The sequence below is a fragment of the Amaranthus tricolor genome, chromosome 6 (assembly GCF_026212465.1).
Source record: "Amaranthus tricolor cultivar Red isolate AtriRed21 chromosome 6, ASM2621246v1, whole genome shotgun sequence".
Classification (NCBI taxonomy): Eukaryota; Viridiplantae; Streptophyta; class Magnoliopsida; order Caryophyllales; family Amaranthaceae; genus Amaranthus; species Amaranthus tricolor.
In genome coordinates, this window is record NC_080052.1 from 9,281,543 (window position 1) to 9,307,881 (window position 26,339).

The 26,339-nt window shown below is 31.9% G+C and overlaps 2 protein-coding genes across 2 annotated transcripts; both read right to left on the bottom strand.

Annotated features, from left to right (window-relative positions):
- Window positions 1-1,064: 1,064 nt before the first annotated feature.
- On the bottom strand, window positions 1,065-5,537 carry LOC130816022 (heparanase-like protein 3). The gene is made up of 9 exons (XM_057682590.1): window positions 5,066-5,537; window positions 4,243-4,279; window positions 3,648-3,831; window positions 3,379-3,527; window positions 2,780-3,013; window positions 2,510-2,699; window positions 2,286-2,411; window positions 2,110-2,209; window positions 1,065-1,551 (listed from the first exon to the last, which is right to left on the bottom strand). The coding sequence occupies exons 1-9, from the start codon at window positions 5,309-5,311 to the stop codon at window positions 1,183-1,185; spliced, it is 1,635 nt and encodes a 544-aa protein (XP_057538573.1). The 5' UTR covers window positions 5,312-5,537; the 3' UTR covers window positions 1,065-1,182.
- Window positions 5,538-22,883: 17,346 nt separating this feature from the next.
- LOC130815531 (uncharacterized) lies at window positions 22,884-24,389 on the bottom strand. The gene has a single exon (XM_057682021.1). The coding sequence runs from the start codon at window positions 24,387-24,389 to the stop codon at window positions 22,884-22,886; it is 1,506 nt and encodes a 501-aa protein (XP_057538004.1).
- Between the last annotated feature and the right edge of the window lie 1,950 nt (window positions 24,390-26,339).

Sequence of the window (26,339 nt, forward strand, 5' to 3'; positions counted from 1 at the left end):
AGGTAAGAATGCTACCCATCATGCTCGAACCAAACATATACAAATGAGGTATCATCGGATTCGAAATCAAATAGAAGAAAAATCCTTTGAGATCATGAAGATCAGTACTCATTAAAATGGATTGGATATGTTAACTAAGATCTTACAAAGAGACAAGTTACAGGTGTGTCGTTTGAAAGTGAGACTTATCATACCCCAAAATGGAGTGAGTGGGAGATTTGTTGGGTTATTTCTTCCCACTTGGAGGAAGAACCCATTTAATAATCACAAATTCTTATGAGAGACCATCTTTAAATGGGTCGGCCCATTATATATTGTTTAAAATATTATAAGTAGGCATTAAGAATATTGTAAGTAAACATTAAAGTATGCATTAAGAATACGGTAAATAAGCATTAAGAATAATGTAAATAGGCATTAAAAATATGATAAATAGATATTAATCTTTAATAGGTTGGGCTCTACACGAGAATAAACAGTGTATGAATTTTGTTTAAAAAATAGAAAGAAAAAGGAAACAAGTAAAGAAGCTGGAGTAGTATGTTGGGGACTTTATGACACGAACAAAATACAAAAGAGAAGAAGAGTGACGCAGTGAGACAGGAAAGGCAACAAAGGGTTTTTGGTTCTATGAACCATCTCGAAGGCCAGTTGTACTTCGTTTCTGGTTAAACTTCGACATGATGTTCTTATCTAACCAACCTACATATTTGACAATTGGATTATCATTTTGTGCATTGTAAGTGGGTAATTTGTATTTAATCCTAATTTCTCTTAATTGTTATTTTACTCCTTTTGAGTGATGTTTTACCTTTTGAGTGATGTTTTAAGATTGTTTGGTATTTGTGTTTCATTTAGTATTAGCTAGAGAGGATTTTGATTGTATCCATTAATTTATTAGTGTTTAGTAGGAGAATTTGGTATTACTTACAGTCCCGTAGTTTTTTTCCCTTGTTTTTCCCACGTAATAAAATATCGTGTGTGAATTGTGGAATTATTATTGTTAGCTTGATTGGGTTGATTATTTTTCTCATCTAACACAATGAGAAAATTTGTGATTTATTGTGCCACCTTTCTCAACATTAAGATCATTCATAATTCCACCTTTCAAATTTATTGTTGAAATCAAATCACTTATAATAGAACCAATTACAAGATGAAACAATTTTAGTTCCACCTATTTTATTTGCAAGCAGGAAGAATGATATAAGGCATGTGAACAAATACAATTGAGAAAGGTCCTACAATAATAGGCTCTGATGCATTAACATGTAAAGGATTAAAAGCAGGAATTTCCCCTGATGATTCCAAGCTCAATACCTCCCCATTGAGAAGCATTGTTTGGCTCTGCAAATCACCATATTTTGCTGTTAAATGATATTCAGCTCTTACTGTTTCTGTTGCTTCTTTCTGATGCCACCTTATCGCCCTCCCCCTGCTTCCGTGCTTATGATGATGCGTGTGCAGAAGACTCCAACTTCCGTTGAATGCGACATTCGCTTCTATGGTGGTGTTTCCATCTAAATTGATCAATAGCATTGTAATCCCTTGCTGCAGTCAAGAGGAAACCAAGTCTTGAGCAATCATTAAAAAGCAAATCACTAAATGTTTTTGTCGAGAAACCAACTCAACCAAAAGCTTAAGCTTATGATCCCCCTCACACGAGAGCCCTTTGTGCTAGATGTTTAAGGTAACACAGGCCTTTCTCATACTTTGCGTTGAATATTTCACTTTAGATGAGGGATAGTTGAGATTCAAACCCGTGACCTTTTGTCATGTTGGCTCTGATATCATGTTAAAGAACCAACTCTACAAAAAACTTAAGCTTGTATTTAAGGCTCTAAAATATGTTATATACTCTAATAGTTTCAACTTGTCACACTGGCTCTGATATCATGTCAAGGAACCAACTCTACAAAAAACTTAAGCTTGTATTTAAGGCTCCAAAATATGCTATATACTCTAACAGTTTTAACTTGTCACGCTGGCTCTGATACCATGTCAAAGAACCAACTCGACCAAAAACTTAAGCTTATAGTTAAGGCCTCAGAATAGGTTATATACTCTTAACAGTTTCAATGCTGGGTTTTTCATAGTTTTTAAACTTACTGATAGTTTTGAGCAATGAGCATATGCTCTAATATTCTTCGTCCCAGAGAAACTTGTTGATAGAACATTTCTTCCCATCAATTTGTGCCATAGAAGTGCACTGCAAAAAGACGAACCATTAAAAACCGAGTTGTTACAATTCAAAACTCCGAGATGTACTGTTAACAAACACGTACCTGTAGTAGTCAGGGTTAGGTTCGAACGTAGTAGTGTTAAGTAAGCCATAGTTTCCTCCAATTAAAGTTTGTCTACAATATGTTTTGGTATCATATTTTGATGACATTCCAAGTTGATCTAAATACCTGTTTTTGATTCACAAAAACTACTACTTCAGCATAAGTCTCGACAACAAAAAGATCAGAAAACATGGTATACGCAGCTCTTTTGTCGCATTGATTACCAGAAACTAAATACAAATGAATTAGTAACATGGTTTCGGCCACTATTATATGCACCTCCAGCCTCACCAACCCACGCAACTGCAGAAGTTCCAGAATTTTGGAGAATGTTCTGGAGTCTTCTGAATGTATCGGCTTCTCCTTCGAGATATGATGGATTAAGGATCTTCTCAATAAGGTGTTCATCAACTCCTACAAATTTGAAAAGCGAATAGTTAGTTCCTTAGGAGATTACGAAACTGTTGCAAAAACCAATTGATGATGTATATTACCGGGTCCTAGGTTGTAAATATGGTGTGTCATTACATCAAGGTTGTTTTGTGTTTTGTTCACGAATTCTGTAAACCAGTTTTGATCAAAGAAACCTCCGGGAGCTATAACCAGCGGCTCTGATTTGTCGTGAGTCTTGTAAATTTCTTCTACTATGTTGTTAAGAGAAATCAGGTCGGATGCATATTGAGCAGCCGAAACTTTCGTTCCCACTCCAGATCCACTTAGTTCATTTCCTGCCAATCAAAATGATATTAAGCACAAGAAACGTGCACACTTACAATGATACAAGAGAATCTGTACTCCGAAGTAATCCATAAGGTAACCCAAATTTAAGTGTGCATGTGTCAAAGATCTAACACGGGTATTTGAGGTAAAGTGAAGAGTCCTTAACAAGCAGCAACAAAGTTATATGTTGCGATTAGATTGACATTACACACCCTTGGAACATCGGATGTTTCAAAGTACTCATAAGATATACGATGAGATTCGACTGAATCTGTCTATTAACAACATCGCATTACCCCAAAACCGTTAAGTGGCTCTCCCTTGTACTCCCAACTAGGCGTTTAATTACTAAAAGCTGAAATATAAAGATTACCTAGTTCCCAGCCATGAATATCATAACCCTTTTCCACGGTATAACGAATAAAAGATTCAGCATTTGAAGAATCCCAAGCACCAGTAGCAGAACCATCAGGCTGAATGGTTCTTCCAGCAAGAGCATTTAGACCAAAAACAATCAATGCCCTGAAAATGGTTGAACAGAATTCATGTTTGTTGGAACAAAAACATGTCGGAATACTTAATATTTATTCATTATTGTTTTATTATGCAAAATTATCAGGAAACGTTATTAAAATTAATTACCCAGATTTGTTGAAGAATTCATTTAGTTCATCCCATCGCTTCATAGGTAAACAACCAGGAGTAAAACCAAACATTTCTGAGGTTTTGTTATTGAATGGCTTACATGATTTTTTAGAATCTTTAGTTTCATATACCACTTTATCTTGTAAGGAACCACCCAGCCTGATCTTCAAAGGTGAAAAGGCTGCATTATACACAATCATTTTGTGTGAGATTCATTGATAAAATTCGATTTATGTGCTAAATAATGTTATCCGAACTCTTCATTTCACCATAAGTACTTGATATTCATACATAAACACTTGCACATTATTATAGATCATGCAAACTTGCACGAAATAGCCGAGTCTGACACTTGGATCTGTACACAATACATGTATTCTAACCTAGTAGCCAAGTAAGTATCTAATGAAAATATACCGATCACTGTCACATGATGCACTGATTTCCTTGCGATTGTGAATTAAAAAAGCGAATTATTGTCGGTTTTGAGCGATTTAGTGTCATTTTGAGCGAACGTAAATTTAAAAAACGAATTAATTAGCAAATTGTGTTACACCAGTACTGATCAATATAAGTTAGATGAAATACACACCTTGTATAGCTTTTAAGAATAAGTGATTGTTGAGATCCTGCACATAACATTCAGGAAAACCATATTAACCATTTAAGAAAAAAAAATACAGAATTTGAGATATTTCTTAAAAGGAAAAGTACAACATTTCCTAAATAACATCCCACAGAGAAGCAAAGTAGTGAATCAGAAAACTTCAGAAAAGCATAAGCCTTTACTCACCCAACAAAAACCCAGAATCTAATAAAGTGTGAAAAACACGACAGGCTGGAAAAATATCACTTAAGAAGGAAATGTTAAGTGATGAAACAGATCAAAATCAAAACTCTATTTTTATTCCGAAAGAAATTGTCCAAAAGATTGACAAAAAATGAAAAAAATAAATAAATAAATAAAATAAAATAAAATAAAAACATCAACTCATTTTAGCTGATAACTTAATGCACAACCCAAAATTTCAATAACATTCCATTACCCAACCTCATTAAGGGTGGGAGGGTGGGGTTTTATAACACTATTAAAAAGGTTTTTTCTGATTGAACTTGACACCAAACAACAAAATATGGAATATCAAATACCAACAAAATATAATGCAAGAAAAATAAGATTTCAACAAAGATTTTAACAAGAACAAGCTCAAAGATCACATTTTTCAACAACATATAACTTCATTTACAACAAAAATTGAGTAAATTTTTTGAAGCTTTACAAGATTAAGGAGATAAATACTAAGTAAATTTCAACAAATGGTTTTAGCAAGAACAAGCTCAAAGATCACATTTTTCAACAATATATAACTTCATTTACTTACAAGAAAAACTGAAAGTAAAAATGGAAGGTATACCAGATTAAGGAGAGAAGCATGACCCCAAGCACAAGTACCATAATCACATTTTTCAGGAGGCCACCAATCTAAGGTGGCACAAATGAAATCTTTATCAATTTTTGCAATGCTGCTTCTTCCATCAATGTAAACTGTTCCTGCTTCTCTTTTTCTTTCTAAAACTGGGTTTCCATACACAAAAATCAAGTTTAAGCTCAAAAAATACACTAAAATACACACACCCATCAACCAAATCTGAGAATCCATTTTGACAATCTTTTTTGTTTTGTTTTTCCCACCAAAAATTTGCTAGATTTCTTTGCTTTCACTCAAGAAGCATTTTTTTTTTTTTTTTTTTTTTTGCTTTTATATATTTAGTTCGAGTTAAATGGGGGGAAGAACTAAAGAAGCAAAGAGAGGAAGGAACAAGTGGGGAATGAGATGGGGATTTAAGAGGTGGGAATTTGGAGGTATTCAAGTTAAGCTTTTTTAAAGTATGAGTTGTAAGTTTTGGTGGAAAACTATTTACTCGTATTAGCAAGACTCTTTTTTAAGTAAGTTTGAGAATTACTAAGGTAATGATTTGATTGTTATTTGGTAGAAAATTTTTGGATATGGTTATTTATATGTGTGTAAATCACGATTATTTATTAATTTGATAAATTATTTATATGTGGTATAACTTAATAGGGGAGAGATTTTTTGGATTTTCTTTTATCTTTTTAAATTTTATATATTTTCTTTGTCTTTTTATAATGATCTAGAAATTTGTTAAACAAATTTTTCATTAAAAACCGTCTCATGGTTAGAATGAGATGGCTTCATATGAGTTGTTTTAATGTTTAATTTTAAAAAATAAAGAAATAGTTATCAAGTTTGTTATGTTTAGTTACATTTCAATTTACTTTATTCATTTTTTCAAAAAAATCAATAAATGGGTTGCTTGTATGGAAATGTCTCATGATAAGACATTCTCATACAAGACTTGTTTTATCCTTGTATTTTATCTCTTTAATTTCTCTTTTAACTCTTCCTCTCTCAACTAATTAACTCTTTCTAAATAAATTTTTAATTTTATTTTTAAATAAAATGAAAGATTAAAACTAGAAATTGAATGGGGTGTTACACTCTCAACTAAATTTCAAATAATTATTTGCGTATCGAAGTAGAATTCAATATTTAAAATGTCAAGATAACTAATTTTATCCAAAATTATTAAAATTTTCTTAAATTTAGCGATTTTTTGAAAATGGATTATAAGTTCAAATACTCACTTGATCACTTCTATATCTTCGGAGGTGAAGTGTCTCGCTACAAGTTGTGTGGCTGCATTGAGTTACAATTGCATGTTTTGTGCAACTTAGTTCTTTTTCAGAAAACAAAAATATAATTTTATTAAGAGTTTAATAAATATAGATAATATTAATTCAAAACTCAAATAATGATTTTTGATTTTACAATAACATTATAGATAATTAAAACTTGATAAATTTAAAATTTTGATAATATGAATTAAAAGTTTAATATAGTATAATAATAATAAGATTATGAGGTCTCTACTACATTGGACTTTTAGTAAATCGCAAACAAATTATAGAGATAGTCAAATAGAAGAGTAGTAAATAAGAAGAGAATGGAGAAGTAGATCAGTATTTATAGTTTGTACTCCCAAAATGAAAAGGTTTGTTGGAGGGTGGGCCTTTTGCTTAGCTTGTGTGCTTCATTTGAATTGAGAAGGTATGACACTTCCAACTCATTTTTGTACCGCCTTCGGTGCCTTCCTTATGAATTTACTCCCACTATTTTTTTTCATCTTTTTAGACGTGTTTTTAAGAAAATTTCATATGGTAGATTCGAATTTTTATGAAATGCTAGTGATAATGCTTTTGAAAGATTTTTTCATATGGTATCATCCGGTTTTATGTTATATCTAATTGCCGTAACATTTTCAATTAAATTCTTGTCAATTTACGTTTAATTCACCATTTTGACGTTTCCACCCTTATTTGGTGTTGGTTGTTGTCGTTATAATTTGCCCTAAACCATTTTTATGATCTCAAATGTTTAATTTATCATTTTGACATTTAATTCGTCATTTTGACGTTTAATGCACCATTTAATATATCAACACTCTCAAAAGTTTGGAGTAAATTATAAAGACAAGAACCAACACTTAATAAGGGTAAAAACGTAAAAATGGTGAATTTAACGGAAATTGACAAGAATTTGACGGAAAATACTACGACAATTAGATAAGGCATAAATTGGAAGCTACCATGTGGAAAAATCTTACAAAAGTGCTACCACTGATGTTTCATAAAAGTGTGACACTACCATGTCGAATTTTACCTTTTTTATTTTCATCTTGGAATAAAAATCCACATCATCTTACTTATTAATCTATCTCTTAATCACATATCAACAATCAAATATTTTTCTTATAGGAATATATATGTTAAATAATAAAGGATTTTCTAGTCTGCAAAGAAGTGAGGGTGTGCATGATTATCCAAGTCGAATTACGATTTTGGAATATCGGGATAAAATCTTTTATAGAAATAATATATTTAGGCAATTGAGTATGCTAATAATTTAAAATTATTAATTATAACTAAGTTGCATTAATTATCAATAGTTATTAATTTAAATTTAGAACATCCAATAATATTGCTAAAATAATTTGTTTTTCAAACTATAAATATTAATTTAATGAATGTGCTTAAATGTTTGTACCTACAAAAGCACAAAATGTTTAAAATAAATCTTTTTTAAACAAAACGAATTTCCAATATCTAATCCTAGGTAAACCGGATATCTAGTTTAATTGGATCATGATTTTTACAATTCGAAAAATTAGATATTTAGATTTCTAAATTGCGACTAATCTATTATTCGATTTTGAACTCCGCTACTACAAAGGATCAGTGGTAAACGTTTCGGCTCTCCAAGAAAGGGTGGATGCAAGCTTAATATTATAGGTTTTTTTCTAAATTGCGGCTAATCTAGATTTCTAAATCCCAACTATATTAGTATCATTTATTAAGCATGGAATTAATTAGTAAAACAATTTAAATCCAATGCCAAAAACAGAGGAACTTGTTTAGAGGAATTCATTCATTCCTAATCCTAAGTGTAGATAATTAAGGATATTAAAAATATACTAATTAATGTATTAATAAGTGACAACAGTCAATATTTAATGTACTATTTTTAATACAGTACAGAACAACATAATGATATTAAATACAAGTATGGCTATGAGTATTAAATAATGCCATAATAATTGCCAATTGAGGTAAACTTTTTCCCTATTTGCTGATCAGAAAGGCATTTGACCATTGCCAGATTTGGTTTATGCTACTCACAACTGGTTTTAACATGTTAAATGAAAACATTATTCTATTTTACTTTTTATTTAGTCTTTAAGTTTTCATTTAATGTTCTCGTAAATAAAAGATAGTTTATTAGAGATTCAGAAAATTTGAATTTTTTAAATAGTAAAGATATTATTTGATTGAATAGTAAAATAATTATAGAGGCAATTGTTCAGTATTTAGTGTATGTAGGACTATATCCAAAGGCTTAAGACATGTACTAATGTATAGACTAAGCAAAAACATAACAACGGAACCAAAACAAGCATGCTCGACCACCTACTCGTTCGAGCACTATCATGCTCGTTCGAGCATGCTGTGTTTCGTCAGACAGTTTGTTTCAAAACATTCTGTTTGGGAGTCTGGGCATGTGTGCTCGTTCGAGCATTTTGAGATTTTCGCGTCAAAAGCTTCCTGGAAAGTGTTTTGGCTTATACTCATTTGAGCACATTGAAATAGAACATTTGTTCGTGATATGAAACTTTGTTTCATGGAGTAATGTGTTGTTATGAATGATTGTTTTATGTCATAATTAACTGATAATCATCAGTTATTATTGATGTATGGTTTTGGATGAATTCCTGTCACAACAACTCTATAAATAAGAGTGAGTGCATGAAAATCATTTACATCTTTGAACATGAAACTTCTGTCATCTTTCTCTCAATCTCTTGAAACATAGAAAAGAGTAATTAACTCTTTTATTGTTTTCTGGTTTTAATCACTACATAAACACATAATCATTTAGTTCAATCGGTCCGTACTAATCGGTTGATGTAATTGATTGTATCTCATTGTGAATTTTCAGTCTCATAACTAAAGTACATTTGTGGGGAGAATATCACAATAAGAAAGCTTATAGTCGCCTTCAATCTATATCAAGATTTCTGAGTGACGTTCATCATTGCCATACACAAAGGAGACACTACAAACATCATCTTGTATTTGTAGTTTATTTTCCACATTATTATTTGTAATAATCTATTTTGATAATTTCTGCGATCATGGCAAGCGTCAAGGAACTCACTTCGAACTTCATGAAACTAGACAAGTTTTTGGGTGTGGAATTCAAAAGATGGCAAAAGAAGATGCTCATCCTTTTGACTTTCCTCAATGTAGCTTATGTGATAAGAACTTTGAAACCGAAAGAGAAGGACAATAAAACTTTGGAGAAGGCAAGGAAGAATAACAAGTGGGAGAACAATGATTTCATATGTGGAGGACACATCCTCAACAGTATGTGCGATTCTCTTTTTGATATTTATCAATTTCATGAATCCGCTAAGATATTATTTGATAGTTTAGAAGATAAATATATGTCGGAAGATGCAAGTTCTAAAAAGTTTTTAGTAAGTAATTTTATAATTACAAAATGTTGGACAATCATCCGATGATGGATCAATTCCATGAATTACAACGCATGTATAATAATATAAAAGTGCATGACATAACCATGGATGAAATTTACACAGTATCAAGTATCATAGACAAGTTGCAAAACACTTGGAGGAATGTTAAACATACCCTCAAACATAAAAAGAAAGAGATTACTCTCTCGGAACTCGCTCAACGGAGACAATCGCAATCTTTCGACCATCAACATGGTGATAGATGATGAAAAGGCTTCAACAAGTGGAGACAAGAGGAAGAAACTACAAAATCCCAGGAAAAGGCAAGAAAAAGTTTAATGATAATACAAGTGGAGAGAATCTCTACATGGGAGATAATTCATCAATTGATGTCCATGGAGAGAATCTCTACATGGGAGATAATTCATCAATCGATGTCCATGGCAAAGGACAAGTGGAACTCTTGTTTACATCGGAAAATACATTGGTCCTTAGGGATGTATACTTTACTCCCGACATCAATAGGAATCTTGTTTTCGGTCCTATCTTGAATCGATTAGGATATAAGTTGGTATTTGAACCCGATAGATGTATAATATCTAAGTGTAAATATTTTATAGGTCATGCTTATTTATGTTGTACTTTGTTTGAACTTCTTTAAGTTGTAATCCTAAAAACATGATATGTAATATAAATATGTGTGATGATTTACATTATTTATGGCATCTTAGATTAACACATGTTAACTTTGGTAAAGTTTCTTTTATGTCTAAGCATGAGTTGATACCTTTATGTGAACAAAAATCTTAAAATTGCAAAACGTGCATGCTTAACAAGATCACAAGAACGCCTTTCAAAAGTATTGAAAGAAAATCTGAAATTTTAGAACTTATACATAGTGATCTTTGTGACTTTCATAGTACCCCATCATTAGGCAATAAAAGATATGTTATTACTTTTATTAATGATTGTTCAAGATTTTGTTATGTTTTTCTTTAGCATTCAAAAAATGAGGCACTTAACTCTTTCAAAGTTTACAAGAATGAAGTTGAACTTCAAATTCATGGTAAACTTAAGAGATTAAGAACCGACGAAGGAGGAGAATAATATGATCCTCATTATTTCCAATCAATGGGAATTATACATAAAACAACCGCCGGTTACGCACCACTATTCAATGGTGTGGCGGAAAGGAAGAACTGAACTCTTCAAGAAATGGTTAATTCCATGTTGTCATACTCAAATTTGAGTGATGGATTTTGGAGAGAAGCAATGTTGACCGCATGTCACATTCTAAGCCGGGTTCCATCAAGAACCAATAAGGAAACTCCTTATGAATTATGGTACAAAAAGAAACCAAACTTAAGTTATCTTAAGGTTTGAGGTTGTAAGGCTATCGTAAGGATACCCGGACAAAAGAGAAAGAAACTCGGTGAACGAGGTCTTGAATTCATCTTCATAGGTTATGCAAACCAAAGTAAAGCCTATAGGTTCTATGTTATTAAAAAAAATGACTATATATCGATCCATTTTATTATTGAGTCTAGAAATGCGATATTTGATAAGAATAGATTCCCATCAATTGGTAGACAAAGAAATCTACACATTAGTACTGATGATAATGTTGAACTTGAACATATTCAACAAGAAAATCCACAAGAAGATGATGTTGATGAAAATCAACATATCGTCTTGCAAGATACTCCAATGGATGAAGAAGATATTCCTAAAAGGAATAAACGACAAAGGAAAGCAAAGACTTATGGTCCCGACCTTCATGTTTATCTAGTAGAAGGTACTAGAAATGACATTCATTCTAGTGTTCCATATTTACTAAATGTGGAAGGAGACCCATTGACTTATAGCGATGCTATGGCATCACAAGATAGTTCCTTTTGGAAAGAAGATATCAATGATGAAATGGATTGCATTATGGGAAATAATACGTGGTCATTAGTTGATTTACCTCCATCTTGTAAACCGATTGGTTGCAAGTGGATCTTTCGAAAGAAGATGAGAATTGATGGTACTATTGACAAGTTTAAGGCCCGTTTAGTGGCACAAGGCTTTCGACAAAGCACGGTATCGATCACTTCGATACATATGCACCAGTTTTAAGAACAACCACTATTCGATTGTTGGTAGTGTTAGCTTTGATTCACAATGGACTTTAAAACCGCGTTTTTGTATGGAGAACTAGATGAAGAAGTTTATATGAAGCAACTCGAAGGGTTTGTTTTAAAAGGACATGAAAACAAGGTGTGTAAATTTGTAAAGTCGTTATACGGACTAAAACAAGCACCAAAACAATGGCATCAAAAGTTTGATGAGACCGTTTTGTCCTTTGGATTCAAATTGAATCAAGCCGATAAGTGCCTTTATAGAAAATTTGATGGGCAAGGCAACGGAGTTATTATATGCCTCTATGTTAATGATATGCTCATATTTGGTACCGATTTAGTACGGGTTTAAGAGACAAAAGAGTTTTTGTCAAGTTCATTCCAAATGAAGGATATGGGGGAGGCCAATATGATCTTAGGAATAAAGATCATAAGAGATGGAAATGGAATCAAGTTAAGTCAAGCTCATTACATTGAGAAAGCACTTAAAAGATTCAACATGTTTGATATAACTCCAATGTCAACCCTTATGGATCAACATGTCAAACTTTGTAGATATTAGCTACATTTTATCTTTATTTTTACTCCTATAAGTGGCTTGTTTAGCGTGAGGAAAATATATGTTATTGCATTGTTTTATTGGATTTTACGCTTATTTTGTTGCTTTGGTGTTTTATTTTTTTTCTGGATCTAATCATCAAAACCGAGCACAAACTAGCCCCTTTTTGTTGCATACATTGCTCACTAAAATGCCGAGGGCTCAAAGAAGTGAAACATCATGAGCCAAGCCACAAGAACAAGCCAAAAGCAGCCAAGGTAGCTCGAGCAGTTCAAAAGCTGAGTATCACAATCCTGAAGCTCCCTCGGTCGGTCGAGCGAGCTGCAGTCAATCTTCCAGTAGCTTCTGATCATTAGCAGAATTCAATTCAGGAGTACAAGACATCTGCTTGACCAGGTGGAGCAGAGCTAATTTTCACATTCTGACCAATTTTTGAAGTTTCTGATATTGTACTTGATGGTGGCTTTACTGGTCGAGCGAGATGGGCGACAGAAGCTTTTGCGATCTTTTTAAATATCATTTGAGGTCCAATCACATTTACTCCTTTTTTGTTGCTGCCATGACTGCTTAGCCACCCTACCCTATTAATTAGGGATGGCACCTCCCTCCTACAACCTAGGGGTGGTGGAGCAATCATGAAACCACCTCTCTCCTACAACTTAGGGCTATAAATAGTGAAGAAGAAGATGGAGCTCAATATATTAGATTTCACCCTTCATTTTGAGTAACTCTTATGTATTCTTCATAGCTTAGCTTTATTTTCAATTAAGAATTAGTGTTTAGCATAATTTCTCTTTCAATTCAATTAAGCACTTTCCATTTCCAATTACAATCTTAATTTCAAGTCTCTTTTATAACATTTTGCAATTTGGATTCTTCAACCATTGGCGTATTATTATTGAAGCTTTTGGAAGGTATTACTTTCAATCATCAACAATCATCTTGTTCATCCTTAGATTGAACTCGAAAGAGTAAATTCTATCCTTTGCTTATATTATTTTCAATTCACGTCACTTAGTTATCTTTGATATTGCTTTTAGTTCATATATTCATGCTTGTAGTTTTTCAACTTATATTGCATTCATCTTTTTAGAATACTCTAGTTAAATTCATTCGTCTATGGTTCTTAGCTTAGTTGCAATTTACAATCTCAAAATGAGTATGAGTGAGTAGTTTATTTTGGCTCAGGCTAGGCATTATCACCATGTATGTAGTCTAAATTGCTTTTCTTACCTTTGGTTTGGTTGTGTTGTTTACGGTTTAAGATGGATTTTGCTATCATGTGTAGTGTTGTTGAATTGAGAGCGAGAGTCGAATTTTAACAATAATCTATGCTTAAAAATTAAGTCATCTCCATGAGAATAGGTAGATGCCTTGATTGGAAATGTTGAGTGTGTACTTCATGTCTTAAATTATGCTTAGCTCCATGAGAATAGGTAGTTGATTATGTTTTAGGAAGCTTTTGTTGCTCGAGAGAGAACATTAGTATTTATGATACGTTCTTCCCATAACAAAACATCCATTACCTTAGGTTAAAGTTTAGTAAACACTACTTTGGTGAGAAATCCTAGCCTATGCCTCTTGTGCTTATTGATCATTTTATCGTTGCTTTAATTCATTGCATTCTTATTTATTTTTATGCTTCATTTTCATTAAGTATTTTTAATTGCTTGCTTTAATTGCTTTCGGGCATACGAATCAATTGAGAAACTATTGACTTAACCCCCACTCCCTATAGATTCGACTCTTACTTGTCGTCGTACTAAGCTACACCATGCACTTGCAGTATTAAGCAAAGACATAACAACGGAACCAAAACAAGCATGCTCGACCACCTGCTCGTTCGAGCAAAACAGGTGCTCGTTCGAGCACTATCATGCTCGTACAGCATGCTGTGTTTCGTTAGGCAGTCTGTTTAAAAACATTTTGTTTGGGGGTCTGCGCATGTGCTCGTTCAAGCACTTTGAGACATCCGCGTCAAAAAGTTTCTGGAAAGTGTTTTGGCTTATGCTCGTTCAAGCACATTGAAACAGAACATCTATTCGTGATATGAAACTTGGTTTCATGGAGTAATGTGTTGTTATGAACGAATGTTTTACGTTATAATTAACTGATAATCATCAATTATTATTGATGTATGGTTTTAGATGAATTCATGTCACTTTAACTCTATAAATAAGAGTGAGTGCATGGGAATCATTTATATCTTTGAACATAAAATTTCTGTCATCTTTATCTCAATCTCTTGAAACATATAAGAGAGTAATTAACTCTTTTGTTGTTTTCTGGTGTTAATCTCTACATAAACACATAATCATTTAGGTCAATTGGTTCGTACTAATCGGCTGATGTGATTGGTTGTATCTCATTGTGAATTTCCAGTCTCATAACCCAAGTACCTTTGTAGAGGAAATATCACAGTAGGAAAGCTTGTAGTCACCTTCAATTTATATCAAGATTTTTGAATGACGTTCATTGTTGCAAACATATCTTCTCTACGGTGTTGTTCAATTTGTGGTTCATTCAAGCAAGGAGTTCATTGCCATACACAAAGGAGACACTACAAACATCATCTTGTATTTGTAGTTTATTTTCTGCATCATTATTTGTAATAGCAATAAGCATTAATAAAATGCATGAAATAAAGTTAGAAAAATATAGAGACCACAAACATTAAAAAATGTTAAAATGAAGTTAGTTGAAAATAGGACTAAAAAATGATAAAAATAAAGAAAAAAAAATAAAAATGCTTAATATGAAAAATGAGGGCATCAAATTGAAATGAATTAATAAAGTAGCTGAATTACTTATTTTTTATTCCAAAAGTGTTTAAAAAAAATTTGCATTTAAAATTTCCAATTATGCGTGAATCAATTCTAAAAATTCCAACACTGAGACTTTGTTTAAAAATCTTTAACTTAGGGTGAATTTGTATGTAAAGCACTTAGCCAATTGTTTACTTGCTTAAGAGGTTAAAAGTACTACGTGGCATCATTTTGATCGTCTATATGTTTTTTCTTTCAAAATAATAAGTTTTTCAAAAATAATTTTTAATATGTTTAAATATCAAAAAAATAATAATAATAATAATAACAGGTTTAACTTTTGCAAAAAAAAAAAAAAAAAAAAAAAAAAAAATTTATTAGGTCGAACTTCATCAATTGCAACCGTTGGAATGAACTTTAAAGTCGGTTTTCATCCAGCAACTTTTTACTTGTTTGTGACCTGAACATCATGTCATTGTCATTGTCATTGCCGGTGACACTTGGGCTTGCATCAAGTTGTTAAAATCGGGATCTTATATAGGATTGATAAGGGAGTAGGATCGAAATTGGTAATCGAATTGTAAGATCGTAAGATCCTACAAATATGTTAGAATATGCTAAAGCATGGGGAGGGGTTGTTTTTGGTGAGGGAAGGAGTAGGATAAGTTGTGTTTTAGGCGAGGGAAGTTAGGCGAGGGACGAGATGGAAAAGATTATTTGGGTGTGAGAAAGGGTAGGTTGAGGACCTATTTCAGTTCAGGCGAGGGTAAGGATGTTGTTTCAGTTCAATTTCAGGAGAGGGAAGGGATGGGGGAGGTTGTTTCAAGCGATAGAAGGGATAGTGAGGCAAGTAAAGTGGACGAGCGGGTGTGATATGTCATCCCCCATACCCACCACCTACCAACACACATATCGAGTAGAATTTTCAAGCCTATGTTTACCCACCTAGGCATGCATTCAAATACTTCCCCACTCGCTATGACCTATACCCACCTTATATCTGCCTCACATTCACTCCAAGTCTATGTTATATGTGCTCTACACTCTGAAAATTACTTACAAGTTCAAAATTGTATCTAATTTTATTCAAACGTACAATGTAATGAATTTAAAAATGGAAAATTACTTTAAAAAATCCCAATTTTGCGTGATTTAATTCTAAAAATACCAACTTTTGATTAATATTTAAAAATCTTAACTTCGAGGGCAATTTAAATATTCCAACTTTGGGGCAATTGTAGATTTTTTTTGTTATTTAAAAATTTGAAAATAAAGAAAAAAAATATTAATTTACTTGTTATACGAGTTAGAGGTCATCCAATGCTTTAAAATTAAATTGCCCCAAATTTAGTAGATTTTTAAGTATTAATCCAAAGTTGAGATTTTAGAATTAAATGACGCAAAGTTAGGATTGTTTTTAAGTAATTTTTCTTTAAAAAAATCCTTAATTTTTTGTCAATAGTTTTTAATACTCCCGGTTTACTAAATTGATGTACAATAGCACATTGTAGATATCAAATGGGTATAGTGAGGGGTAGGAGGATAGAGGGCGTCTAAGACCTTATACCTATCACTTACCCATTATCCATGGCGAATAAGATGTTTCATACTCATTCCACCTACAAGGCCACAACCCATCAAATTCTTACCTATACAGCTATACCCACCCTAATACAAAAGCATGTAGTGCACAACGCGTATAATTTTGCCCGCCTTCCATAACCCCACCACTAAATCCACTCAAATATATTGGGATTTTTAGTTTTCTTTTTTTTTTTCTTTTAAAAATACTCCAAAAATAAGCTATAAGCATATTTAGTTATAATTTCATCTCAAGTAAAGTATTTTTTAATTGAAAACGTAGCAATCTAACTATATGATTGAAACGAAAGAATGCTTAATTAGTAGTTAACACTATGGGATTGCTTAGGAATCAATCTAATTCGAGTGGATTGCAATTTTAATTTGCTAGTGGAATAAAGTCGTTATATACACTGATCCACCAGAAAGTCCATTATTCCTGTTGAATTATACTTGAAATTATTGGTGCTATTTAAATAAAAGTTCACGCTATATCCGTTTTCCATTTTCTTTTTGAGTGGGAGTTGTTGTATCTAATTGTTGAAATAGTGATTCTATTATCTCATAGGAGTATATAATAAATACTCTTCACTGTGTAAATCCATATTCATTTATGTTGGATATTGTGAAACTTCATAATTGAGGTATTAATTATTGATTTTTTGTATATACAATATACGTATTGTCAGTCTTAACTAAATTTATTAGGAGAAATATTTATGATATGATCTCTACCACACATCCAAAGTCATGGCTCAGAGGGGACGTATGTGAAAAATAAATCTAAAATACAAAAAAGTTGCGAATTTCTTGGTGAGGATGTCAGCCAACTGGAATCTAGAAGGAACATGAAGTAAATTCACCTTTTCTAAAGTCACATTTTCTCGAAAAAAGGTAATATTCAACATAATTGGTGCAAATGTGTTGAGTCGGGTTACTAGACTAGTATATTGTAGTAAAAAATATCATGATACATAAGAGTAGCTTGCTTCAACCAACAATGAATCTCAAGACGGAGATTGTAAAGCTAATAAAACTCCCTAAAAACCTGGGCAATGCCTCGGTATTCAGCCTTTAAGCTGGATTGGAAAAGAGTGTGTTGTCGCTTAGATGACCAAGAAATAAGATTATCACCCAAAAAGCTATAATAACCCAGGAGGAACTTCTAGTGTTCGGATAACCACCCTAAAAAGTATTAGTGTAAATCATCAAACGTAGAGATCAGGCAAAAAGATATAAATGTAGATTATGATCAATGGTACCTTGAAGATAGCTCAAGATGCGTTATAATGCATTATATATTCTCTATCACACAACTGCAGTTATAATGGAAAAATGTACGCTAAAATTGGCTCCAATATCCAGAAAGTTATTGTGCCGTTCACTTGGTGAAGTTGTCAACAAGTTGGTATTTAGAAGGAACATGAAGAACACACACACCTCTTCTAAAGCTAAGCCACATTTTCTGAAACAAAATGAAGATCAACATATTTGGTGCGTTGGCGCTGATTCGGGTTTCTATATTAAGAGATAACACTAACAATATCACAATACACTAGAATAGCATGCTTCAACAAACAATGAAGCTTAAGAAGGGGATTATTGCAAAGCCAACAAGACTTTCCCACAAGCTAAGCAATGCCTCGGTATTTAGCCTTGTGCAAGAGTGGTGAAAAGTGTGTTGTCGTTTAGATGATCAAGAAATCATATTATTACTCGAGTAATAAGCTGATATCGATTGTGTAGTGTCCGAATAACGACACTAGTAAACATCATTGTAAAAGATCAAACGTATAGAGATAGAAGGATATAAATGTAAACCATGATCAATGGTACCCTACAGCTAAAGCGGGATGTGTTATAGTGAATCATGCATAGCTGAACTGCATAGGTAATACCATGGTGAGTAAAAGTACGAACTAAAATCCACTGACTAAGTTGAGGTAGTGAGTGGTAGGGGTGCTCATAATCAGGTATCCGACATTTTAGTACCAGAAAACTTAGGTACCCGGTTAGTCAAATAGTAGTTTAAATGGCCTATGTCTCGACCTGAATCAATTCAATTACCTAATTATCGAGTATTGTTATAAATTAGAGTGGGACACCGGGTAACCGGTTATTGGGTTTAAAATACTTGATTATATGTTTGAATACTCGTTTTGTCACGTTTAGAATATTGTTAATTGATAGTTCACCTTGTGCATTAATCCACCAACTTGTTGGACATTTAGAGTATATACAGTAGAAAACGTCGACTAGTCACCTATAAGCGACGAGTCGTCTCTTTTTCTCTGATTTGTCTCAAAATGAGATAGAAGAAAAAGCCGAGTTGACTTTTTGGAAAAGCCGATTCGGCGTTTTGAGCGATAACTCGTAGCCAGTGCTCTGTCTTTGATTCTTTGCGGTTTGGGAAGTTGTATCTTATTTTGGGTGGTTTTAATCATTCTCATTGATTAATAACCACCCTACAATTATTAGAAGCTGATCATTAATCAGTTTTCTCATGTGTTGGCATAGGCATTATGTGTTCCATTATAAATGGGACACATGCAAAGGGAATTCCACCCTCTTAAGCTTTTTCTACGATTTTTCTTTAGAACATTTCCTTTGCTCTTGCTTCTCTTTTGCATGAAGTGTAGAAAGGGAGTAATTATTACAATAAAATTAACTTTTTGCGCCATAGAATTTAGTGATATTAAAAAATGTCACTGATTTATATTTGTAGTGTAATAATTGTTGATTTTTATTTTAAGCTCCACTGTAAAGTGATTTAGTGACACTTTATTTGGCCTTTAGTAACATATGTAATTGTTACTATAGTCTATAGTGGCATTTATGAGAGATATCACTATATTCTATGTCGGGATAAGCTTTAGTATGATTTTTTAATTATGCTGCTGAATTCTAATTAATGTCACTAAATCCACTATATATATTATTAGAAATTGAAAGTAATGACATTTAAATTAAACATCCCTAGATATATCCCACTAAAAGTATATTAAATTGTAGTTAATTAACTTTTTCTACATATTTTAAGTGCTTAATTCATTCACAACACTTAGACTTTACATTACATTCTCTTTGTGCTAAGAGATTATTGAGTAGCTTATATTTCTTTGTGAGTTTCATTATCATCCCAAACACTCTTGTGGGAGAAATATCACAAAAAGAAAGTGACTACATGCCTACTACTGCATAATATCTCTAGCTTTATTTTTTTAATATCATATATTTATATATATCGATGCTAAAAAAATGTGTATTGCACAAGTTTCTACACTAATATGATATAATTAGTTAAATGTATCAATAATTATAAATTAGTGAGGATAGCTCAGTTGGGAGAGCGTCAAACTGAAGTTCTAAAGGTTGTGTGTTCGTTCCATGCTCATTGCATTTTTTAATTTTTAGAAATTATAAATATTTATTTCTTACTATGTAATTTTTTTTATTTTTTTTGATTCATCAAATAAATAACAAACTTTATATGTTAACAATAATATGAGTAAATTCTTTTATAAAATAGTCATTTTACTATTTTGAATTTATGCTTTTTTAATTGATTTTTATTAGTTTAAGGGATTTCTGTTTAGTTTGTCTTATTATACATTTTCATATATTATTATTTTATATTTTTAATAAGTTACAGACTTATGGCGTAGGCTGAGATTGAACTTATATTCAAAAAGATGATATATGATATATTGAAATAGCAATCATTTCTCAACTTTTTATAATTTTTAATATATAATTTATTATTTATTTTAAAATTTTTAATTATATACAACTATTGATATAAAAATCTATATAAATTAATTAATTAATTTCATAAATAATTATTAATTAGCTAGCTCAGTTGGAAGAGCATTGAAATGAAAATTAAAAAGTCAAGTGTTCGATCCATGTATTTTTTTAATTCTTAAAATTTATAAATATTATTTTCTAACTTTGCATTTTTTTTATATAATTAAATTGAGTAAGTTAGAGAATATAATATACTGCATAATATATTATTGATAATTTTTAAAATTACGGGATAATTTTCCATGACATAATATATCTTTGACTTTATTTTTGTAATATCATATGTTTAAAAATGTCGATGCTAAAAAACCGCACATTGCACGAGTTTCTATACTAGTCGTGTTATGATCCTCTAACCTAAATTGTTGAGCTAAGTAGGATCGCATGATTCTACCGCATTAAGATTCTATTTACGATACAAATTGGTCGCCTATTTTTTGATCGTAGGATCGAAGAATTTTAGTTCAGAATTAGGATTCTAATAATAAGTGTTAATATTTGATCCAACAAAATGAAAATGTTTTGATCATAAAATGGTCTCATGTCTAGAAATTTAATATTGTTTGTTTCATACTTTTTAAATTAAATTAAGTACACAATAAGCCATTCTTTTTGGACTTTACTTCTATGTGATTTCAGGCATAAAATCATATAATTTGGTGCGATTCATATGTATCAGCTGACATCTTATTGAAGACAGATCAACCAAATATCTAAAGCCTAAATATATTAAATTATTAATGGAATGGAAAATAAATCTTACTTTTCCTCTCACGTCCAGTTCGTTGGGAAAAAGCAAAAAGTCCAACCTAACATCACCAATAATTTCTTTTTCTTTTGGCCAATACCCACTATTTCTTTGTCAAATCTAAATGAGTACTATAACATTTGTGTTTAAATGACAATGTGGAATTTTGATAATATACAAATAGATTGAATTATTTAATTATATGGATGAAATTAAAAAAATTAAAATATATGAAGAGATTAAAAGAAAGTGATAAATTATTATCCAAAAATAATAAAATTGAGACAAAATGAGTAAGTCGAATTAAAATAATACTCCCTCCGATCCTTTAATTTAGTCCCATTTCCTTATTTGGCAAAACCTTGAATTAGTCCCATTTCTATTTTTGGCCATCCTTTTTTACTTAAATACCCTTAGTTCACACACGTAATTACGATTTTACCCCCGTTAACCCTACTAACCTAAAATAATTAACACTCTAAACTCACATTAATCACTCCCTCCCTTTTATAACCTCACCTACTCTGAATCCCTTCCCATCCCTCCCTCTCTCTCCCTCTCTCTCATCTTCATCTGTTCGTGTTCTTCACTGATCTGCATCTTCATCTGAATCCCTTGGTTTACGGTTTATTATCTTCATCTTCATTTTTTATCCACCATCTTCGTCTTCTTTGAAACCCTAATGCTTTTAGGGGTTTTGTAAATCTGGGTTTTTTCCCATCTTATCTGGGTTTTTTCGAACATGGCCTCTCCAACTTCTTGTCTTTCTTGTTTGTCTTCGTCCCAAGAAAGTGATCCTACGATTGGATCTCCTAACCCGTGGTTTGATTTCTACAATCGTATACCTACGACTTCTGATGAAACGGATCCTAACTGGGGAAGAAGTATAACTTATGAAGATGAAGAAATACAAGGAATGTTTGATTTACAACTGGATCTTCAAGATCTATACATTGAGAACTTGTTCCCTTCCTCAGATGAAGAATCGTTGGATGATGTTGATTTGGTTTCTGATTTTGATGTTCGAGGCCCATTTTCTCGTATGGATATATCTTTCCTCTATGACTAATGATGATTTTTTTTTGTGCTGGTGATGGTATGCATGTCTTTTGTGTTCTGTTTTTGTTGCCCTATGATTTTTTTTTTGAGGGTAAACAATTGGTTATAGCTACAAAATCTCTAAATCCATTCATTTTGCCAACAATCTAGGGTGTTAAGTTCATAAGCCACCAAACATCTCGTTTAGGAGGCTATGTTCTTGCCAGATGTAGGAGGCAATTGGTATGGGATTTGGGTTATCTGTGATGAGTTCAAATTGTATCTCTGAGATGAATTTGTTTTCAATTTGTTTTTGAAGCCATCAATAAAATGTTACATGGTTTTTCCTTCTAAATGTTTACGGCTAAACATCTCCCCTATTTCAATATTACATCATGTTTAGACCTAAACATTTGCCTTACACTGTAACCCAAAAGTGAGTACAAAAGGAAACCCAAAAGTATACTCATGTGTGTCATATTTACATGGTTCTGTTGTTCATGCTGGTGTTGCTTCTGTTGTTGCTTCTGTTCTTGCTGGAATATATGCTGTTGATTCTGTTGTTGCTTCTGGTATTGCTTCTGGTATTGCTTCAATTGTTGCTTCAATTGTTGCTTCTGTTGTTGCTTCTGGTATTGCTTCTGTTGTTGCTTGTGATGTTGCTTCTGTGATCCCCAAGTAAAATAAAATGCCCTCCAATGTAGTTTTATCCACCTTTGTTTCCAGATACCTTAGTGCCTGGTAAATTGTTTCCTGCTGTACCCCCAAACAATGTGGGAGTCTCCCTTCCCTTTCTAGTTTTGCTTTGCTCATGTGTGGAATTGCATAATCCATACCACCTAGTTTCTTAATAACTTCAATTTTACATGCTTGCAATGTGATCCATACATTCTTCAGTGCATTTGGTGTTAGATTGTCAAATGATGTGGTTACTGCCTTAACTAATTGTGAGTAGTTGTATGCTGATTTTTGATGCTGTAAAGATTGTATTGACCTAAAGAACCTTAAGTCTAGCACATTCATATCCGGTGAGTTAGGAGGTTGTTGCACTAAGTGGAAGTTAAATCCATCTAGTGTAGCCACCTCTCTAAACACCTCATCATCATCTATAATGTGTGGTTTAGCATTGTCCTGTTGAATGAAAATTGTTTTGCTTAAATCTGATGGCCATTTAAGTCTAATTGCTGGTAGTATCTTGTGCACAATCATGTCTCTTGTGTGTTCTTTAGTGATTGATTGTATTGGTTTGGTCTCTGGCTCTCCTCTCTTTCTGTTTTTTGAACTTCTTTGTGCTGCCACTTCATGTGTGAATGGAAAAATGCCTATCTTTCCATCAAAAATCATCTCACCTTCAATAGAAAAGATCGGTCTTGCAACGGCACACATAAACATGATCTTGGGGATAAATCTTTTTGATTGGATTTCTCTATGAGGCTCTATTTCATCTTGAGTTAGATAAAATGTTTGTTGTGTCCTTGTAATGTAAAACAACTTTTCATCAATGTGGACTACATTTTTCATTTCATTAAATGTGAAATTCTTTGTTTGCTCATCTAAAATGCAACTACTAAGACAAAAAATTAACCTGTCGAGTTTATTTTTGTCTGTAAGTAACGGTTTGATTGCGTTGGTGTGCTTGCGAAAGTACCTCTTTTTTTTCCATCTGCATACTGTGGTGTAGCTTACTTCCATAGCCTTTGAAAGTGATCTTAAGGTTGTCTTCTTCGCTTTTTCAATTGATTTGAATTTGTTTTCATCAAAGGCGATTCGAGCTTTACCGTTGGTCAATGACTTCATATTGTTGACATTAATTGGTAAATTGTGTTTTTTTTGATCACGAATCTGTCTCCATATCCTTCCGATTGTCCTCCTATGCAAATCGTACTTCTTCGCAATTTCGTTGATGAACCCGTGTTGTAGCTTCCCATTACTGTTTGCTGACGTTAAAAGGTCATGCATTATTTGAGTCTTAGTGAAATTATCTACATCTTTTTTTTTTCCCATTGTATATACTGTGAAGTTGGTGGAAAATAAATGAAGTGTTTGTCTTCTTCAGTTAATGCTGTCTTATATACTTACATTCTTTCTGTTTATGGGCGCAATTTTTTTCATTTTTGGCGCCATTGACATTTTCATTCTTTGGTTTCCCTGTATTGTGTTAGTAATTGTCAACTCATTTGATGGCTAAAGATCAGATTTTTTGTTCCAGTATCTTTGCAATCCCTTTATCAGATTTTTTTTGTTCCAGTACCTAAAGATCAGCTGTATTTTTCTTATTGATGGCTTACTTTCAAAATGAAACATTTTGATTTTTTGTAGTTATTTTATTAATTTTGAACACTAAATGCATACCGTGTTTGTTTTTTTATAAATCTGAAGTCAACGAAAGATTTAATATCCGCATGCGCATGTGGCGAGAGGGTTGCTCGTTTTCAATTGCCGTTCAAAAAACGTTGAAGAAATCAAGGAAGTATTGAAGACTTAGCTTATTTTATGAATTTGACGGTTTTTGTAATTTATTTGATGTAATTTTTTGTAATTTAAATTAACTAGTTTAATGGTTGTTTAATTAAAAAAAAATTCGGAAATGTATTAATTTCAATTATTAAAGCTCAAACAATGTCAAACCCAATTTTCCCTCCAAATTTCATTCCATATACTTTATTAATCAAAAAGAGGGAATCATTAACAATTAATCCACTTACTTAAAAATACCCAACTACCACCTTTTACATGGACCCCACACAACCCTTAACATCCGTGCCCAACCTATATGGGACTATATAGAAAGATCGGAGGGAGTATATAATACTTCATAAATGAGACAATGTTATATTGAATCAAATTTAAAAAGTATATTATATATCAATTTTATTCATTCACCCTATGTAAAATAAGAACATCATATATGAATGATATTATTTTCTGTAATTTTTTTTTTTTTTTCTGTTATAAATATTGATCAGTATTCTATGTTTGCATTATACATATTTGATTATTGTGAATTTATCTTCACTTGAAAATCTTTTGGTTCCCTGGTTATAGTTGATCAAAATGAGTAAAGTATTCAACTGATGAGTTTCCCCAAAATAAATTTTACGAATATCATGATAAATTTATTTTGGACTTGTACACAATAAAATTTATACAAGACATATGCGAAACTATTGGGTAATTTTGACCGATAGCTAAATAACAACACTTAAAAAAATATTAAAAATCCAACAAAACTACAATTAAGAGTAAAAAATACACATAATTGATTTGTTTGGGTAGTCACCATTCATACAATGCTAGGGATCAAACCTTGTCATTGGCAAGAATTTACATCCCACTTGTAATTTTTTTATTTATTATGACTTCACTTTTTCCTGGATCCATCCCTAATACAAGAGTAGAGTTTTTTATAGGGGTAAATATTCGGTTTGCGATTTGGCTTTTATATAAAATCAAATCAAATCAAATTTAGTTCAGATTTTGATTTTCCAATCTAATTACGGACCAAATTTATTCACGATCAAAATCAAACCAAACCAAAATAAATTTAATTTAAATTTTTTAATTACAATTTAAACCAAATTTACTCAATAAGAAAAATCTAAACCGGAAATCGAATTCAAAAACCAAAGTAATAAATTAATAAATTAAAAGTCATATAGTATGAAAAGTAGGGATGAAAAAAAAAACTTGAATTGTTAATTTAAGACTCATCTTTATTTGTAAGACGGCTTATGTTTTTTATTATCGCTATTAAAATGAAAGTGAGCTCTTATTTTAATTTGGTTTGAAATTTCAGTTTTATGTCTTCAGTAGGCTCAAACTTAATCCAAACTAGAATATTTTGGTTTACAAATCCCTAATTCAAATCGAAACCAATTTATGAAAAGTCCAAATTATATTTTTTTCTCAGTTTGGATTAATTTGATTTATTATTTTTATCCAAATAACTTTTTT

Excerpts from the sequence above, each read along its gene's own strand:
- LOC130816022 (XM_057682590.1), bottom strand. The coding sequence starts at position 5,311 with ATGGATTCTCAGATTTGGTTGATGGGTGTGTGTATTTTAGTGTATTTT. Across the intron at positions 3,014-3,378 it reads TATTCATGGCTGGGAACTAG|GAAATGAACTAAGTGGATCT; the intron begins GTAATCTTTATA and ends TTTGATTGGCAG. Across the intron at positions 2,412-2,509 it reads TCATTTGTATTTAGTTTCTG|GTATTTAGATCAACTTGGAA; the intron begins GTAATCAATGCG and ends AATCAAAAACAG.
- LOC130815531 (XM_057682021.1), bottom strand. The coding sequence starts at position 24,389 with ATGGGAAAAAAAAAAGATGTAGATAATTTCACTAAGACTCAAATAATG.